Genomic DNA, 19,914 nt, shown 5'->3' with positions numbered 1-19,914 from the left:
TTCACACGTGGCGTTTTTTTCGCGTTTCCGCAGCGGTTTTGCCGCGAAAACGCGAAAAATAAGCATCCCAAGCATTCCTATGGGATTCCGCAATGCTGTGCTAATGCTGCGGTTTTTACCGCGGCGGAATCGTTTCGCGGTAAACGCAGCATGCTCATTATTTTGCGGAATCGCGGTGATCCCGCACCCATAGGAATGCATTGTTCCGCTTACTTTCCGCATGTGGCTGTGCACACCATGCGGAAAGTAAGCAGAACATTTGCGGATGGTGCCCACAGACTGGAGGAGAGGAGACTGTCCTCCGGGCTTTGGGTACCATATCCCTGTAAAAAATAGAATTAAAAATAAAAAATATTGTTATTCTCACCCTCCGACGTCCCGCGCAGCATTCCTGCTTCTCTTCACGCTCCGGTCCCAGTAAGCCTTTGCGAAAATGCCCGCGATGGCGTCCGATCTCGCGGGATCGCGAAGTCTCGCGGTCATTCGCGTGACGTCATCGCGAATGACCGCGAGACGTCGCGATCCCGCGAGAACTGACGTCATCGCGGGCATTTTCGCAAAGGATTACTGGGAACGGATGCGCGGGACGTCGGAGGGTAAGAATAACAGTATTTTTTATTTTTTTTTACATTCTATCTTTTACTACTGATGCTGCATAGGCGGCCTCAGTAGTAAAAAGTTGGTCAAACACTATGTTTGACGAGTGTGACCAACCTGTCAATCAGTTCTCCAAGCGATGCTACAGATCGCTTGGAAAATGCTAGCATTCTGCAAGCTAAATACGCTTGCAAAACGCTAGTTTTTCCGCGGGAAAATCGCGGGAATTTAAAATGCGATTTTCCCGCGGACTGGAATTCCGGAATTCTCGCGGTAATTTCCGCGAGAGTTCCGGTACGTGTGCACTTAGCCTAACTCTCTCGTGGTGCCGTCATGTAGAATGGAAAAACACGGGTATTACATACCTGGTAATGTGTTTTTTCATGAGACATGACGGCACCCTTATATTCCCTCCCTATTGATCACGTCATTAGTTGGGTGCATTATTAGCATTATACACTCCCTTGGTGTTGGAAATTTAGTAGTGTAAAGGATGTATTATTTGTGTACACTAACCTGCGGAGTTCCTCTCGTGCTCTGTAAAACAACTGATGCGGAGAGAGGAGCCGACCCTTTTAGCTTGAAGGTTTCCTGTCCTTGTTGGGCGGATCCCCTCTCTCGTGGTGCCGTCATGTCTCATGAAAAAACACATTACCAGCTATGTAATACCTGTGTATTTCACCCGCACCTGATTGTTGGTTTTAATTGATCATGTGACTTTGTATACATGCGCCTATTGGTGGATTACTAGTGAAATGTCTGATCAGTTAGATTGTAGCTCTGATGAACGCCGTGTGCGCTTGGAACGCATTGCTGCTATGTCCTTTTACTGATTTTTGTGCATAATTTTTGGCAAAAAATTCTGGAAGTTGGATCAAGCCCTCCTTTCGTCCACATTTGATTTCATCTTGTCCTGTGGATCTTGTGCCCCCAACCGCTTGGGGAGTGGGTGAGCTGGTGTTTCTTTACCTACTGTTAATGGATAACACTTGTCTGCCATTTTATGTGACTCTCTGCTTTGTGCTATTTGGCCTATAATATGGTGCCTTACATAAAACAGAGGATAAAGCAATTTATTATTTCCCTACTGTAATTTATTAATGTCTCCCCTCTCATTAAAGGGACGATGATTTTACCTCTTTAGTTGGCATCGTTTGAGCTCTTTTTATTATATGCTATTTTTTACACTTAATCCTATATTTTTTTTTATAGTAAGGGAACAGTTAAAGGAACTTACTAAGCAGTATGAGAAATCTGAAAATGACCTGAAGGCTCTGCAGAGTGTGGGGCAGGTAAGGATTTGCCTCCATATGTGATGTGTTCTCTGCTGTTGCTGCCCGTGGTGTTGGCCTTTCTGCTTAGGAGTCCAGTGGGCGGTTCTAGTCTGTGGGTGTACACTTATACAAATTCAATTACTGACAAGGACCGCCCACTGGACTCCTAATCCTAGAGTGAGTCTATTCCTACAAAGCTCTGTATGCTCCTTTTTTGCTCTCTGGATCAGCTTCCATCATGTGAGAGATTCTCTAAAGCGGATGTGGCTTTTGTTTTGCTACGATGCAAAGTTCCCAGCTCTGCAGAATATCTTTTCTTCCAGGACTGACACTTGTGCGTGCGGAGAATCGCAAACAGTCTCTTGTTCACCTTACGGAAAAAAAAAATGCCATTTTCAGATTTCTTTATGAATAAGAATAATGGTCGTTTCTGTCTGTTTTCAGATTGTTGGGGAAGTGCTTAAGCAGCTCACAGAAGAAAAATGTAAGTATTGTTTTAGGATTCTTTTGGAGAAGATCTTTTTCTTTTCTGGGTTCAGTTCATTTGGTTCTTGTTTATGATTCGGCTACAAAGGTTACAAGCTGTGCAGACACCAACGTGATATAATGGTGGGATTGTCACAGGTGTGTCTGGTGTGACAGTCATCCTGAATCTGGATGTAGAAGGTCTTTGTTTAGCTCAAGCACCTTCTTGATTTTTACATCTGTTATGGAGCAATATCTTTCTTCCTCTAGGACCCAATGGTTGCCTCCACCTTCTGCTGCTAATCACACACCTGTGCTGAAGGTTTAAATACATTCAGATGCTGCAGCATGGTGCGGGTGTTAGCTCATACTTGCCTCAGTCTTGTTGGGAGCGCTAGCTATCAGTTAGTGTCTTCCCTGAGGACCCTTGGAGGGATTGCTGGCGTGACATTTTGGTTGTCTTCTCAAGCTGTGTTTTCCCCATCTGTCTACCCTCTCTGCCTTTAGTGTTAGTGGGGACTGACTAGTGCAAACCTACTCCCCTCCTTATGTAGGGCCTATCGCTAGGGTCAGGCAGGGATTAGGTTCCTGCTCGGCGATAGATGCAGAACCTATATAGGGATCTCCTAGGGGGTCTCCACTCCATCCTTCACTAGTGTTTGGGCTCCCTCTTCCATTTGATGTACACTTATCCTTCATCCAGCGTGACGGGGATAGAGCAATATCCACACATGTACTTTAGTTTTGCTTGAAGGGCCTAGTTTTTAATTTGTTTCATGCAATCTATAAATTTCAGATATTACATTTGATCTCGGTTATTTGCTTTCAGTCATTGTCAAAGCTACAAACGGTCCAAGATATGTTGTCGGTTGTCGTCGACAGGTAAGTCTCTCGCTATTTAAGCTTTTTATTAGGGCAGGTGCAGACGATGTTCAATGAATCGGATCAGAGTGGAATCTGATTTTTTTTGTTTTTTTTTCTTCCTTCCTCTGATGAGAAAAAAAAAAGTTTCTGCATTAAGCCAGTCCGTGAAAATCGGACCACATTCAGATGTCGTCAGAGTGCTTTCCGGTGTTTTCCATGGGCCCATAGACAAGACTGGGCGAGTGGCATCCTATTGGAGACAAATTGTGCATGCTGCAATTTTTTTTTCCTTTTTTTTTTTTCCCCACACTCTGTTCAAAGAAAAAACTGGGACTTGTGCACGTCCTCATTGAAGAACATTGCTCCAAGTATAATTTTATGTTTTGAAGCATCACACTCTTGCCAAAACTACAGTCTTCTGCACAAGCCTTAGCAGTTACAGTGGGGATGTGCCAGGGTTTGCAGGGAGGCTAACCCTACATTTTTTTTTTTTTCTTTTTTAATGCAGCTGGACAAAAGCAAACTAAAGCCGGGAACAAGAGTAGCGTTAGATATGACAACGCTCACTATTATGCGGTAAGGGCTTAAAGGAATCTGTCACATTGAACGTGGCTTTGGGGAAGCTGCACAGATCAAACCTTGATTTCAATGACCGTTTCCCTTTTACAAGCTCTTTCTTCAAACACTGAGGCAGTTTGGACTCCTTCCGTCCGCCTTAATGCAAGAACTGCCATTTTGTGTCTCCTGCCCTTAGCTATTTGCCTCGAGAGGTGGATCCACTTGTGTATAATATGTCACATGAGGATCCAGGAAATGTGTCGTATTCCGAAATTGGAGGTCTTTCCGAGCAGATCCGAGAGCTCAGGGAGGTGTGTGAGTTATTACATATATACATATTTGTACATATAAATAGTGGCGGTTACTTCATTTATTCTTATCAACCCTTTTATTGATCAGGTCATTGAGCTCCCGCTCACTAATCCAGAGCTCTTCCAGCGTGTAGGAATAATCCCTCCTAAAGGCTGCCTGCTCTACGGCCCCCCGGGTATGTATACAGTGACTGTAATTTGTCAGGTTGTGTGCAATAGCTGCACTTTATGGAGTAGTCTTGAGCTCTGAAGAGTTGGTCCAGCGCTGCTCACTTCTGCATCTGATAGTGTTGTCTATAGATAACGGCCGGTGGTTGGCATAATTGGCAGGTATTCGTCACCCATCCTAGCCTTTACAGTATGACACATTCAGTGTGTGCCGATGGTGCAGCATCCCTGTAGTTATGTGTGAGCGTCAGGGTATCGCCTCTGGATGTGAGAGGAGTTGTCTGAACCAAACTTTTAATAGATTACCGTATTTTTCGGGCTATAAGACACTTTTCTCTATTGCTTCATTGGGGGACACGCTAGGAGGCTGACACTATGCATAAAAAAAGGAAAATATCTTCTAAGTAGTATACACCCACCGACAGGCATCACGTACCTCAGTTTAAGCCTAGTGTTTGTAGGAGGCGGACCTGGATCTGATCCCAGATCCGTAGTTTTCCTTTTTAGGTTACCTGTTTGATTAATCTTTTTCCTTTGTTTTTCAGGTTCTTCATCTATAGGGTATCTAGGAGTAATTTCTCACCCTGTTGTCCCACTTTCATGCGACCGAGAGAGCAGTGTGGTGTCACCTACATTGCCCACTCTTGTGTCCGCAAGGCAGGATCTAATTTCCTGTCACCCTTAGGGGTGTTTCAGGGTGATTCCCGGGGGCCAGTCCTTTGCCTTTTCCCCACCTCACCCTTCTCGGAGAGGGCTGATAGGAAGACGGTGGTCACCATTGGTGGCCTTCCCCCTTCTTATAAGTGGTTGATGCCGTCTCCTGCACCGTCTGGAGACAGTGCGTCTGGAGACAGTGCGGGAAGGAGTATTTACTATTCCAGTGACCCTCATCCCCCCCGGGGCTCCTGATAAAATCCTCATCTGCGAAGAGGACCAAGGCTCACATTGCAGGTATGTATGATTTCATTTTTGCATTCAGCTGAAGACATCTGCCGCAGGGGGATACAGCTAACCTCGCAGTCATCTTACCGTCGCTGGCATCGTGTAGACTCTACCCTCTCCCTGGCCTCTTTTTTTTTTTTTTTTTGTTCCCAATATAGCCTAGTCTCAGCACTATTAACAAGGCTCGACTTATGCCCAACCCTGCAGAGGCTTCTTGTTGCCACTTTAAGCCTACTGTGTTTCATTATGCCTGTGCCCTTTTAACAGAAAGTTGTGCTCAGGTCAGTCTTCTCCTTTCTGTCTGTCCTGCAGCCCTGCCTCCATGTTGGCCCCGCAGGAGCCCCCTAAAGCTTGGGATGACGGCACACCCCTCCCCCTGGACTGTGCTGTTGCGATGTCAGTCGATCTCTGACCTGACAAAGGTATCACAAACCCTGGTCCAGGTCCTGGAGCGACTTCCTCACTTGTCTACCGCCACCAGTGCTTCAAACGCCTCTCAAGGTGATTCACACGCACCTGACCACCACCGTCGTAGGGACAGATCAAGTACAAAGCAAAGGCAGCTGGCTCTTTCCAGTTCCCCGGGTCCCTCTGCATCATCTAGGATGCCCTCCTCTCCCCATACCCACTCCTCGGAGGCTGTTTTCAGGTCAGATGCGGATTCCCAGTCTGATGCGGACCAAGTCTCAAGAATGCAGGACATGGTCGTTAGCCTTATCTCGGCAATTACCCAAACTGTTAGCCTACAGGAGGTCTAGACTCCTGCTCAGGAGCACTCAGTTTCCTTCAAACGGGTAAAACGTCCTTCACGAACCTTCCCCAATCAATTTGAAGCAATTATGGCTAAACACTGGGAACATCCTGAAAAGCGCTTCCTGGGAAGGAAGCAGCTAAGCATTCTTTATCCCTTCAGCCCAGACCTCGTTGGTAAATGGGAAGAATCCCCTAATGTGGATCTGCCGGTTTCTTGCCTGTCTTCCAAGACCGTCTTGTTTGACGGTGTGTCTCTTAAAGATGCTACGGATAGGCAGAGTAAATCCTTGGCTAATGAAAAAAAGTTTTTTATGGTTCCAGCACACGATGTGAAAAAATTAAGAAAAGCCTTTATTTAATCCATAGTTAAAAAATGCAATTCCAGTGATGATAAAAGCATGTGTAGGCTTACGCGTTTCGGATCATATTTGACCCTTAATCATAGCATTGATACGCCACATCCTCTGGTTGAAAGCGTGGAATGCTGATCCACCCTCAAAAAAGCTTCTCGCTAACATTGCCTTTCAAAGTTCTAGGCTTTTCGGGTCCAAACTGGATCAGATAATTTCAGATGCTAACGGCGGGAAAAGCACTTCTCTTCCCCAGTCCAGCCCTAAGCATCCTTTCATTAGGAAGAGGTCGCTTAATTTTCGTTCCTTTTCAGCCCTTCTCTTCATGAACTTCCTCCCTCCCAGCAGGTCCGTTCTTCCGCCTAAGGGGAAAGGAAGAAGCCATCCTTCAGGCCTTCACCTCACTGGCGATCAAGGGGTCGTTCTTCGAAATCTTCTGGGATCCGCACCAACACGTTCTCGTAAGTGATGGGTCACCCCCACCCAGGAATATCTCCAGGATGGGAGGCCGGCTTCTTCTCTTCCGGGACGCCTGGTTGTCGATGGTCGACGATGCCTGGGTCAGGGAGATAGACTTTTCTTGCCCTTCAGGATGTGAGTATCTTGTAACCGGAAGACGTTTCTTTCTGTTTCGTCCACAGAGACTCCCGTCTCGGGCTCCAGGGGTTCTTCAGGCCATTTCTTGTCTTCTACGCACAGTAGTAATCGTACCTGTTCCCTGGAACGAATGCTTTCCAGGGTTCTACTCCAGTCTTTTCGTACTTTTCGTAGTCTTGAAGAAAGACGGTTCGCTCCGTCCGATTTTGGACCTCAAGTGTGTGTGAACCGTCATGTTCAGGTCCGCCATTTCAGAATGGAGTCCCTACATTCGGTGATCGCCTCCATGGAACCGGGAGAATATCTTTGTTCTGTAGACATTCAGGATGCTTATTTTCTCATTCCTGTTTGTGTTCAACATCAGAGATTCCTGCAGTTTTCGATCCATGAGGAACACTACCAGTTCACGGCCCTTCCATTTGGCCTGGCCTCTGCCCCCAGAGTATCATTTCTCATAATCCCTTACTTGGACAATCTTTTGATCAAGGGGCCGATCCTCTGAGACTGCGACCTGTGCCTTCAGATCACCTTGGACAATCTGGTTAGTCTCGGCTGGATTGTCAACAGAGAGAAGTCCTCCCTGACTCAAGCTCAATGCCTGGTGTTTCTCAGGATAAGGTTCAACATGGCACAAGTCCGTGTTTTCCAAAGGAAAACTTTATTTCTCTGTACCAGAGAATCTGCCTTCTAAAGCGGCAAATTCCTCTTCCCCCTGTGGTCCTCCTGCATGAATTTCCTGGGAAAGATGATTGCTGCCATGGAAGCAGTACCCTTTGCCCAGTTCCATACTCGTCGTCTTCAGCTGTCCCTATTGTCTACCTGGGACAAGAGGACCGTTTCCCTGCACCAGCCCATTCTTCTGCCTCTCAAGGGGAGGCCATTCCTGACCTGGTGGACATTAGCCTACGCGGAAAATCCTTCCTCCCTCTCCGGTGGCAGGTCATCACCAATGACGCCAGTCTCCTCAGTTGAGAAGCGGTCTTCCTTCCATCACACATAGCACAGTCGCTGGAACGTCAGAGAAACCGCTCTCCCCATCAATCTTCTGGAGATCAGGGTGACTTTTCTTGCCCTTTGCCGCTGGTAGTCCCCCATAGCGGGCTTCCCGGTTCTAATTCAATCGGACAACGCCAATACGATGGCTTACATAAACCACCAAGGAGGAACTTGCAGCAGACAAGTGATGGGATATCAGCTGTACACATTTTGGGGCATGGAAAATTGGGCAGCCGTTTTTCTGAGTCTTCAGGGTCTTGCATCGCGCGAGCGTTCTCTCAACCCCGATGTTTTCAACCAAGTATGCCAGATGGTGTCTTGGATGAACCACAAGATTCCTCCGTTTGTATCCAGATCCCTGGATCTGGCCATCTGTTGCGATGCCCATGATTCCGAGAGTCGTAAAAAAGATAAAGGCGAAAGGAATCCCCGTAATCCTGGTAGCTCCGGACTGGCCAAGAAGTTCCTGGTACGCAGCACTAGTGAGAACATGCTCATGGGCGCTCCCTGGAGTCTTCCAGACCGTCCAGATCTTTTCTCACAAGGCCCCTCTTCCACCAGAGTTCAGGCTCTGAGTTTAACGGCATGGCCATTGAGGCCGCAGTCCTGATGGAGGCTGGTTTTTCTCATCAGTTCATTTAGACCATAAAGGCAAGAAAACCAGCTTCCTCGCGTATCTACCACAGATACTGGAAAGCCTTCTTTCGGTGGAGTGAGGACAATAGTTTGGTCTCTTGTTCCCAGGTAAAGACTTTCCTTCAAGGAGTTGCCCACTTGGCTCCACCTTATCACTTTCTGTTAGAACATGGGATCTTAACATTGTCCTTGGTGCACTTCAGCGCGCTCCTTTTCAGCCCATTCAAGACATTCCGGCTTCTCTCCTGTCACGGAAAGTGGACTTTTTGGTTGCCATTATGTCCATCAGGAGAGTTTGTGTGAGTTAGCTGCACTATCCTGCCGTTCTCCGTTCCTGATTCTCTATCAGGACAAGGTAGTTTTCAGGTCCTTTTCTTCCTTCTTACCTAAGGTGGTTTCTTTTCACATTAATGAAGAAATTGCCCTTCCCTCTCTGTGTCCCTCTTCGGTTCATTCCCTGGAGAAGTCCTTATAGAAGCTGGATCTGATCATAGCTATACAAGTCTACCCTTCAAGGACTGCTTCCTTTCGCTGCTGTGATGTCCTATTTGTCATCTCTGAAAGTCGTCATAAGGAGCTTCCAGCTTCTAAGTCCACTATTGTCCATTGGATTCGTTCAGCAATTTTGGAGGCATACCGTGTTCAGGACAAACAGCCCCTCCGGGGGTAAAGGCTCATGCCTTCCGGGCGGTAGGAGCTTCCTGGGCAGTTTGTCAACAAGCTTCGGCTTTACAGATTTGTAAGGCTGCGACCTGGTCATCATTGCACACTTTCACAAGGTTTTACAAGGTTCATACCCATGCCTTGTCTGATGCAGGCCTGGGAATGAAGGTGCTGCAGGCGGCAATTATGCACCGGCCAACCTAAGTCTGCTTTCTTTGCGTTCTGTTTCCCACCCTTGGGACTGCTTTGGGGTGTCCCATAGTTACCTGTTACCCAATGAAGCGATAAAGAAAGAGGGATTTTTGGTAATCACCGTAAAGTCTGTCTTGGAGCCTTCATTGGGAGACACAGCACCCTCCCTATCTGGTTGTACTGCTTTTGGGCCTAAGGCCTTTTGTTCGGTTGGTACATATGTTGAGTTTTTGGTTGCTTCTATTGCTTTTACACTAACTGAGGTACTTAATGCCTGTCGGTGGGTGTATATTGCTGAGGAGGAACTATTTTCCTTTTTTTTGTCAGCCTCCTAGTAACAGTAGCATACACCCATGGTTACCTGTGTCCCCAAATGAAGGCTCCAAGAAATATTTTACGGTGAGTACCAAAAATCCCCTCTCTTTCCTCCAAAAATATGGAGGAAAATGGGAGGTGCATCTTATAGTCCGATGTACCTGCTTTTGGCTGAGGTGGGGGAGCGGTTTCGGCGAAGCATCAGGTCACTCCTGTGCCTGCTGCTTAAGAGAAATTAATATTCACCCCATTCCATGAATATTAATTTCTCAAGTATCGGCACACGTGACTGCCGGAAGCTGCGGGAAGTCTCCGTTTGACACTGTGCTCGCTAGATAGCAATGAATACTCACTACTTTGCGCGCACACAGTCCAGGCGTGCAGAGCATTGAGTATTCCAGCAGCTGCCCTTCGGCTTGCAAGCAGCGCATGACGTCCCTGCCATGCGCTTCTTACAAGCATAAAGCAGTGGCTGGCATCAGAAACAGGACGCTGTGAGGGATGTCTGGGAAGGGTAAGTGTAATGTTGTGGTTTTTTTTTTTGTTTTTTTTTTGTTTTCTGATGGGGCTGTGCATACCAGGATGGGGGTGGGGGCCAATCATACCCAGCTAGGGGTGGGGCCATACGTGCCAGGATAAGAACGAGATGGGGGGCCATGTGTGCCAGGATAGGAGTAGGGATGAAGGGGGCCATGCACACCAGGGTAGAGATGTGGCGGGCCATATATACCAGGATAGGGGCTATTAAGTACAGAATTGACCACATTATTTGCGTCAGTTTTATTTCCCCTAATTTCCTCCTCTAAAACATAGGTGCGTATTATAGTCCGAAAAATGAGGTATATAACTATGGTTGCATGAGGTGAAGCAAAATTGAGGTACTCTAAAGCCCCTCCCCCCCCCCCCCCCCCCCTCGAAAAAGCCTTGTTTTGAAGGATCAATACTTGTTAGTACTGATAGCATCTCCTGCTATGGTCTGATATGTCCCATTGTTTTCTGCTCCAGGTACTGGAAAAACACTCCTGGCTCGAGCTGTTGCCAGTCAGCTGGATTGCAATTTCTTGAAGGTACATACAATTGCATGCACACTCATGGTTTAGCACCATATTACTCATGAGTACGTGCAGCAGTCTAATTCCAGCTAAAAATGACATTAACGGGAATTAACAAATAGACTCATGCTGCCAGAACCATGGGCGGACAGGCATGTTTTGCTCTGAATACCGTGAGTAAACAGTTTGCCAGCCGGGGACTGTAATGAGACCTTACTAGTCCGGTGTGGCCTCGGGGCAGCTTTCCATGCCCCACTCACATGGGTTTACATAGTAAGAACTGTCAATCTACTGAAGAAGGGAGAAGCTGGGCAAGTCAATTTTCCAAACTCTGCGGCGTTTCTACCTGGCTGCATCTCGAAAACTGATGCTCCTGGGGTTCGGGCAGTATGATCAAGTGACAAATGCCCTTTATTGTTCTTGCTTGCTAATCTGTTTACAGCAATGTCCAATTAATGGCTGATAAAGCGTTAAACTATCACGCTTATTTTTTTTTTTTTTTCTCCTTTAGGTTGTGTCTAGTTCTATTGTAGATAAATACATTGGTGAAAGTGCGCGGCTCATCAGAGAAATGTTCAACTACGCAAGGGACCACCAGCCATGTATTATCTTCATGGATGAAATTGATGCCATAGGTGAGAAGGCGCAGTATTATCAGGGTTGCATGTGAGATGGGGAAAGGGGTTATGACTGCACTTATCATAAAGGGAATAACCTGCATACCAATGATCACATCTCCTTGCGCTTTCTTCTGGTCTGATCTCTAGGTGGTCGGCGGTTTTCTGAGGGCACTTCAGCAGATCGTGAGATTCAGAGAACTCTAATGGAGGTACGCCGTACTAAACATGGGGGGGTTCAATTCAAGCACTTTGAGGGGGGAAACCATGAGCCACCAACCATGTATTTAACACACTGTTTTTTTGCCAGTTGTTGAATCAAATGGACGGGTTTGATACTCTGCACAGAGTGAAAATGATCATGGCCACTAACAGACCAGACACGTTGGACCCGGCTTTGTTACGCCCGGGTAGACTTGACCGTAAAATTCGTAAGTTTTGTTTTCTGTTTTTTTTTTTTTTGTAAAGATCAATTTCTTTCCTTATTAAACAAAAAATATAAAATTTATTTTGCAGATATTGAACTGCCCAATGAGCAAGCCAGACTAGATATTCTGAAGATTCATGCAGGTCCCATCACTAAACATGGAGAAATAGGTAACTAGAGCTTAGGGAAAAATAATGAAAGTGTTAATTACGCTTCAGGGCTGCTGCTACAATGGATTTCTTGTCTGTCTGTCATGTGACTGTTGCAGCCAATCACTAGCATCAATGTCCATCGTCGCTTCCATGCAAACATCACCACTGAGGCCAGTGATTGGCTGCAGTAGTGATTGGGAGCATCATACATTCCAGGACTGACAGGATTGGATTGAAGCAGTAATTGATGCGGTCACTCCCTGCTTTTGGGGAACACTCTCTAAAATCAAGAAATAAACATTTTAAAGGTTTAATATCACCTGTATGCTTTATGTTCTACTTCTTTATGGCCATCAATAAAAAAAGTAATGGCCAACCTCTGTTTTACTGTGTTTTTTTTTTTTTATTGTAGATTATGAAGCTATTGTGAAGCTTTCCGATGGGTTTAATGGAGCAGACTTGAGGAATGTTTGCACTGAAGCTGGTAAGTAACTGCAGAGGTAAAGGGTTAATTCCTGTCATTGTATTGTTACATTGGCTTATGTAGTGAGCGTTTCCTTCTGTTCTGTATCACAGGGATGTTTGCCATTCGGGCAGATCACGATTTTGTCGTCCAGGAGGATTTTATGAAGGCGGTCAGGAAAGTTGCCGATTCCAAGAAGCTGGAGTCTAAATTAGATTATAAACCTGTCTAATATAAAATCAAAGACTGCATGGGTGGTATGTGACTTATGTTGGAGGCTCTACTGATCCTCTAGGGTATGGTTGTGTCTATTAAAGTACATACAACATCGTCAGAATTTAGTAGTTCGATAATTTCTGGAATAAGTCTGCTACACAAAGGGATCTGTCATAATACAATATTCTCTGCAGTTCTTGCACTGTAAAGAAAAAAAACAAAACTTGGCTTGTATGATCAGTAAAGACTGAGGGGAAGAAATAACTTAGCAGATTTTAAGAGAGTTACTGTGTTTCATAAAATATTTTATATCAATTGACTTTTGTCCTTTTCTTTCCAAGGTGAATAAACCCTGTTTAAATCGGATGTTGTCATTAATTGAGTGAAACCATCAGGTTGGATAAGGTTTTATTAAAGGGGTCTGTCATGTCCTTAAGTGTTGGGTATCAAGAAACATTCTGAATTGCAAGGTATAGTCCTAAGTCATGACTTATAGCTGGTATATGCCAGCACTTTATGATCAGCTGGTTCAGTTTTTCCCGAAGCAGATTTTTCCTGGCATCGTCGTAAATGTGGCTTAAGCGCCATTGTTAATGGGGTAAAAAACGAAAAAAAAACATCCTCTGAATCACTGGGGGTCCCACAGGGCAGACCACCTCTGATCATAAAGTCAGGGCTTATGCTTACAATATACTTTTATAGTTTATGAATTTTTTTCACACATAAAAGCAAATTATTGTACCAGACACATCTGTGGAAAAATGTTGCACTTTGTCAGCTGCCTTTCCAAAAGAGCTGCTACAGCCTGACAGGTTTTCACTTCTGCCAGAAATTGACACTGCTCATCGTTGGTGTTGATTTCCATTTCTGGTGCACAAACATATGATAAATTCCCACCATAATGAATCTGACACTTCTTCAACATGATGGAATGGAAGTCTAGCATAGGACACCCTAGTCTTCATAAACTGTCTTTTATTCTGTCAGTAGGTTTTGCTATGCAATGTGAGAGCAGCATGATGTAGGAGCTAAGACCTTGATTTCAGCAATATCACCAAGTTGTGTTTTTGCGGTTTCAATACAATCTGTGTTTTATTAGCAGGAGATTTTCACTATAGGACTTAGGTGTCTCATGCCTCCTGGTCCAAGCTCGCCCCTAGCACTAATTGGCAGCTTTTTATCAGAGTGATGTGGACGGGGCTGTACAGGGCTCAGCATTCACAGCTCTGTTCAATCTGCAGCAGAGAAAACTGGGATTGTATCACAACTGCTGCACCCAGTAACCAAAGTAATACATCGCTGGCTTCGGGGGTCCCTGACCCTGCTGTGTGCTGCTGTCAGATTGCCAGGCAGAAGTCTGCTGACAGATTTCCTTTATTATATAATTTTTTATAATCTCATGTTGCTGTCAGTGAATGCAAACTGTTTACATCCAGAAATTGAAAACTTGCCCCTGATAAAGGTAAAAAAGCCACATTTTACTGTACATTTATTACCTACAAAGGGTGAAATCTTGGCTTTGTAGTCACAATTTTACATTCTTGCTGACAATGAGTGCAAATAATAGAAAGCTACAAAAGCTTTTAGTATACAATGACTTAACTTGCAAATTGCTCTGAAACACACAAGGAAAATCAGCAGAAGGAATGGTGACATTGGTGTGATATAAAGCCAGTTATTGGCCTATAGTTTCCTCGTGGGAGGGATTATAATGTTAATTTTCATAAATTATCGATCGGCTGTGTCCAGTGCAATAACGCTTCTGACTGAATAGAATAATGTATCCCATTGGTGTGAATTCCTAAATATTCCTTCTTACAGGGGCTTCTTGTCATCGACTTCTGTAAGAACCACAGGATGTGGCATAAATGAGGGCTTAATGCACAGGCGAAGATGTTCCGGATAGCCTATCTATAAGCTCAGCTGCAGTTATCGGGCACAAGACTACTGTTCCCCACACACAGGCCATGGTCTATTGTGCCTGATGAGTGGGACATAGGAATAGGTTTGCACCAACTTGCTGAGGCATCCGGCTGCCTTAAGGGCCCATTGTATACTGCATGGTGTACATTTGCGTATATAAGCAGTGCTTTCTTATTATAGTGCCATTTGTTACATGTGAAAATGGATGTACATAGCAAAAATCCTGACATAAGTACAATAATCCTGAACACAGTCACATACTGGTACAGGAGGAGAGGGGACCCTGCCCGCAAAGGCTCACAATCTGCAAGGGATGGGTGAGAATACAGTAGGCGAGTGTAGAGCTGGTTGTGTGGCGGTTTGGTGGATCCGTGGTTGGTTACTACAGGTTCTAGGCTTGATGGAACAAGTAGGTCTTCAGGTTACTTTTCAAGGTTTCCACAGTAGGTGAGAATCTGATATGTTGGGGTACAGAGTTTGAGTAGGGGGGATGTGTAGGAGAAATCTTGTATGCGATTGTGGGAAGAGGAGATACGAGGGGATTAGATAAGGACATCTGGTGAGAATCGGAGGTTGCGTGCAGGTAAGTATTGGGAGACTAGGTCACAGATGTGTGGAAGAGACAGGTTGTGGATGGCTTTGTATGCCATGTTTAGGGTTTTGAACTGCAAACTCTGGGCAATGGGGAGCCAGTGAAGGGCTTGACAGAGTGGGGGGGACAGGTGGATTAGCTGGGCAGCAGAGTTTAGGATAGACTGGAGGCGTGAGAGTGTTAGAGGGGAGGCCTCAGAGGAGGTTCCAGTAGTGCAGGTGGGAGATGATGAGGGCATGGACTAGGGTTTTTTTTTTTTGGCAGAGTCTTGGTTGAGGAATGTCTGGATTCAGGAGATATAAACAGTTAAATTGCACAGAAGCTGAAAGTAGGGCAGGAAAGATCCATATACAGTATGTACTGTAGTCCAGGCGGACAGACGCCCTGTACCCATACTCTAAGGCTTTAATCGCAAGAGTATATGTTATCAGTGTTTCTATTCCAAAACCAGGAGTGTCTTCAAAATCCAGAACAGGTGTCAATCTCAATGATAGACTTTCTGTAAGTTCTATACCTGGTTTTGGTTTACAATCACTGATATTATACTGATGTGTGAACAAATCCTGAAACTGCTATATTAGTGGACAGTCTGCTGCGTTTTCCTATGTAGCTGAACGGTGTGAGGTCAGAATATGAAGATGCAAAATTCCTATTTTGCATCTGTTTTCTCTCAGAAAGGAAATGTAACATCAACTGTTATTCACTGTCCTATTAAGGGAATAGAAGAATCCAGGATATCTATAAACAGAAAGATAGTGAGGAAACACTTAGCTAGCCTAAATGAATTCAAGTCTCCAGGTCCAGATGAATTACACCCCAGAGTACTGAAGGAGATAGCAGAAGAAATTTTTGAACCCCTCTCTATAATCTTTGAAAATTCTTGGAGAACAGGAGAAGTGCCAGAAGACTGGAGAAGAGCAAATGTTGTTCCTATCTTCAAAAAGGGGAAGAAGGTGGACCCAGGTAACTATAGGCCGGTGAGTCTGACTTCTATACCAGGAAAGATCTTTGAACAAATTATTAAACAACATGTATGTCAATACCTGGATAAGAATGAAGTGATTAAACAGAGTCAGCATGGGTTTGTAACTAAGTCATGTCAGACTAACTTAATTTCCTTCTATGATGGTATCACTGATTGGGTGGATCAAGGAAATGCTGTAGATATAGTATATCTTGACTTCAGCAAAGCATTTGACAAAGTCTCTCATACAATCCTTATTGAAAAAATGATTAAGTATGGAATGGACAAGGCAACTGTTAGGTGGATTCATAACTGGCTTAGTGATCGGACCCAAAGAGTGGTCGTAAATGGCTGCACATCCAGTTGGAAGAATGTCTCAAGTGGGGTACCACAGGGCTCTGTCCTGGGCCCTGTATTGTTCAACATCTTTATCAACGATTTAGATGAAGGAATTGAGGGTAAACTGATTAAATTTGCTGATGACACAAAGCTAGGAGGGATAGCTAATACTAGAGAAGAGAGAGAGAGGATTCAAAAAGATTTAAATAAACTGGAGAAGTGGGCAGTAACTAACAGAATGGTTTTTAACAGGGAGAAATGCAAAGTACTACATCTGGGCAATAAAAATGGAAAAAACATATAGAATGGGAGGAATAGGGCTAAGTGACAGCACATGTGAAAAAGACTTGTGTATACTAATAGATCACAGACTGAATATGAGTCAACAGTGTGATGCAGCAGCAAAAAAGGCAAATGCAATTCTAGGATGTATTAACAGAAGCATACAGTCTAGATCACGTGAAGTCATTATTTCCCTCTACTCCTCTTTGGTCAGACCTCATCTGGAATATTGTGTCCAGTTTTGGGCACCACATTTTAAAAAAGACATCAACAAACTGGAGCAAGTTCAGAAAAGAGCGACCAGAATGGTGACCGGTCTGCAAATCCTGTCTTATGAGGAAAGGTTGCAGGATTTGGGAATGTTTAGTTTGCAAAAGAGAAGACTGAGAGGAGACTTAATAGCTGTCTACAAATATCTAAAGGGCTGTCACATTGTAGAAGGATCAACTTTATTCTCATTTGCACAAGGAAAGACTAGAAGCAATGGGATGAAACTGAATGGGAGGAGACACAGATTAGATATTAGAAAAAACTTTTTGACAGTTAGAGTGATCAATGAGTGGAACAGGCTGCCACGAGAAGTGGTGAGTTCTCCTTCAATGGAAGTCTTCAAACAGAGGCTGGACAGACATCTGACTGGGATGATTTAGCGAATCCTGCTTTGAGCAGGGGGTTGGACCAGATGGCCCAGGAGGTCCCTTCCAACTCTACGATTCTATGATTCTATGAAGTGTGCTGTGTGTGTATCATGTGCCGTCAGTTCAAGTTCTTTAGGGATGCCGCCATATTGCAGCTCTGACACTGGACTTATGAATTCTGTGAAGATCGGGAACGTTGCAGCTGTAGAGGACATGAAGCGCCGTCTGTGAGCCATAAGCAAGGGGAGGGGGAGACATAGATCTGGGTCATGTACCCCACATGGTGTGAACGAGCCTTTATCACAGCGACCATACTGTGAACTTCACCAGCTGAAAATGAGGAAAAGTGCTTCCCAGGTGGCCGTATAATGAGGGCAACGTGGAGAAATACCCCCCGAGACCCAAAATGTGCACAGTGGTGACAAAACTTCAATTCTCAGCATCCAATGACAGCTGTAATCTACAGGAAGTTGTAGCTCGGCCACAGATAAGAGACCACCTCCTAGGAGGGTCAGGGCATGTTGGAAGTTGTAGTATTAGAACAGGCTTTGTTCTCCAACCTGTGGCTTGACTTGGAAAACTACAACTCCCAGCAACCCCTGACCCATCTAAGTGGTGTTTCCCTGCTTGTACTGTAACTCTTGTCGTTAAAGGGTCAGAACTCTGAAAGTTGTGGGGAGCCCTGACCAGAGCCTGAGGAGCATCGTCTTGTGAGGTTGAGGCATGCTGGGAGTTGTAGTTCGGCACCAGCTTGGAGGTCACTGCCTCAGACGCGTGAATGTGTCGCATTCTGTCACTAATCAGCCAATGGTAACATCACGTGATTTTTGTCACCACAATCTACATCCAGCCAGCGCCTATATCCTGACAGCTGAACTACATGTCCCGTCATGCTTTGCCATACATTAGGCCGGGTAATTGTGATGGGCCTTGTAGTCCCCGGACGCCACCGAAAACATAGCAGGCCATAATAATAAGGCCGCCATCACGAGGTAATTCTGCGCCCGTTAGTAATCGATGTAGAAGCGTTTAGTTTAAAAATAATGATAATTAGAAAAACTATATAAAGGACGACGGAGGCGCATGCGTGTCGCGTCATCAGGCTGCGCCGGAGGGACGCGGAGCCGCGCACAGATGAGGTGGTGACGGGGGCGAGCAGGGAGGTTGTAGACAGCAGCAGCATGGCTCGTGTGGTGACGGGACCGGCGACTCCTGGCCTCGTGTAACAGCGGGACGCAGCATGGACGACGTGAAGCTGGAGTTCCCCTCCCTCCCGCCATGTAAGGAGGACGCGGAGGTGAGAGCGGCCCGAGCCGGGTCATGTGACCAGGAGGAAGCGGAGACAATGTAGTGGCTGTGGGATGTGTCAGTCACAGTGTGTGTGTATATAATATAGTTATAAACTATACAGCCTATTATACTATATATTGTGTGTGTGTATATATGCATAATGTGTGCGGCTCGTCTGTACTGAGGTGTTACACCTGCAGCACACTATGTACTGAGCGCTCCCTGGAGGAATAGTTGTCTCCTGGTAGCTGAGCTTTCTGTAAGGCAGCATTTGTACCGCTTCTTACCTGCAGACTAGCCCTACAGGTCTCAGACCTGTCAGCAGGATTGTCTCGCCAACAAGGAGTTAATCCGCACAGCCGTGAAGCTTATTCACCGCACAAAGAGTTGTGTAAACTGATACTGCAAGTATGCGTATTGTAAGAAGTGCTCCAGAAACCAGGGCGTCACAGCGGCTATACCAGAAAGGAAAACGGATGGCACTCACGTGACCAGTAGAAGCGCTACTGCAGCGCGAAACGGCTGTCGTCATTTCCACTCCTGCGCCCATCCTCCCTATGCCGTTGTGTTAAAGTATCTGAATAAAGAAGATTTTAACCGGTGAGTGCCATCCGTTTTCCTTTCTGGTATATGTCAGCAGGATTGTGCTCAGTGACTACAGTGTCAGGTCAGCGCCGTTATACTGATTGCACTGATACCTGGTGATGGAATCCGTCTTGTGGTTGTTGTGGAATCCTCGTTTTCAGTTAATGATATGCTCATGCGCTGGGGTGGAATATGGGGGAGGGGGGCTGTGGGCGGGGCTTTATGTTGTGCTCTGATTGGGTATTTACCCTTATGACAGGTCACTGATCCCTCCTTAACCTGCCCCCTATTTTACATACTGAATATAATGTGTTAATAAAAAAACCTCCCACTCAACAGGCGGTGCCTGCGCTGCAGCGTGAGCGCATCTATAATATGCATTAAATTATTTATAAAAAAAAAAAAAAAAAAAAAATTCTGTCTCAAAAATGACGCCAGCCGCGCCTGCGCTGTAGCATCTATTGGCAATGCGATAGATGGTCCTCCGCAGGCACCATTTTGCTAGAGGAAATAAAAAAAAAATTGGTCTCCACCAAGATGACGCTTGCGCAATAGCAGCTATTGGACTCCTGATAGACGCTACTGCGCAGGTGCGGCCGGTGCCATTTTGAGAATTTTAAAGAATAAGGCTGCGTTCACACGTCGCGATGTTTTTGCGGCGGTTTTAAATGCGCGATTTTGCTGCGAAAAATA

At 45.4% G+C, this 19,914-nt stretch overlaps 2 protein-coding genes across 3 annotated transcripts in view; both read left to right on the top strand.

Annotated features, from left to right (window-relative positions):
• The window catches only part of PSMC6 (proteasome 26S subunit, ATPase 6), a 50,306-nt gene extending 37,332 nt beyond the window's left edge, over positions 1-12,974 (top strand). Inside the window, exons 2-14 of the mRNA XM_073577955.1 lie at positions 1,810-1,889; positions 2,316-2,355; positions 3,166-3,218; positions 3,709-3,776; positions 3,955-4,069; positions 4,158-4,245; positions 10,687-10,748; positions 11,245-11,368; positions 11,501-11,562; positions 11,661-11,781; positions 11,867-11,947; positions 12,342-12,413; positions 12,506-12,974. Coding sequence (XP_073434056.1) covers positions 1,810-1,889; positions 2,316-2,355; positions 3,166-3,218; positions 3,709-3,776; positions 3,955-4,069; positions 4,158-4,245; positions 10,687-10,748; positions 11,245-11,368; positions 11,501-11,562; positions 11,661-11,781; positions 11,867-11,947; positions 12,342-12,413; positions 12,506-12,624 — 1,085 coding nt within the window. The 3' untranslated portion in view covers positions 12,625-12,974. The remainder of the gene's footprint in view (positions 1-1,809; positions 1,890-2,315; positions 2,356-3,165; positions 3,219-3,708; positions 3,777-3,954; positions 4,070-4,157; positions 4,246-10,686; positions 10,749-11,244; positions 11,369-11,500; positions 11,563-11,660; positions 11,782-11,866; positions 11,948-12,341; positions 12,414-12,505) is intronic.
• Positions 12,975-18,289: 5,315 nt separating this feature from the next.
• The window catches only part of STYX (serine/threonine/tyrosine interacting protein), a 28,368-nt gene continuing 26,743 nt past the window's right edge, over positions 18,290-19,914 (top strand). The window contains exon 1 of one of the 2 annotated variants that reach the window (XM_073577954.1): positions 18,290-18,338. Coding sequence is in view for 1 of the 2 variants with exons in the window: in XM_073577953.1 (XP_073434054.1) it covers positions 18,587-18,643 (57 nt within the window). In the remaining variant the exon portion in view is untranslated. Of the gene's footprint in view, positions 18,339-18,431; positions 18,644-19,914 lie in introns of those variants that run through there. The other variant, XM_073577953.1, reaches the window with a different exon arrangement.

Source organism: Dendrobates tinctorius, unplaced genomic scaffold, assembly GCF_039654945.1.
Source record: "Dendrobates tinctorius isolate UK_male_01 unplaced genomic scaffold, ASM3965494v1 ptg000058l, whole genome shotgun sequence".
Lineage (NCBI taxonomy): Eukaryota > Metazoa > Chordata > Amphibia > Anura > Dendrobatidae > Dendrobates > Dendrobates tinctorius.
This window is presented reverse-complemented; position numbering and strand designations above follow the sequence as displayed.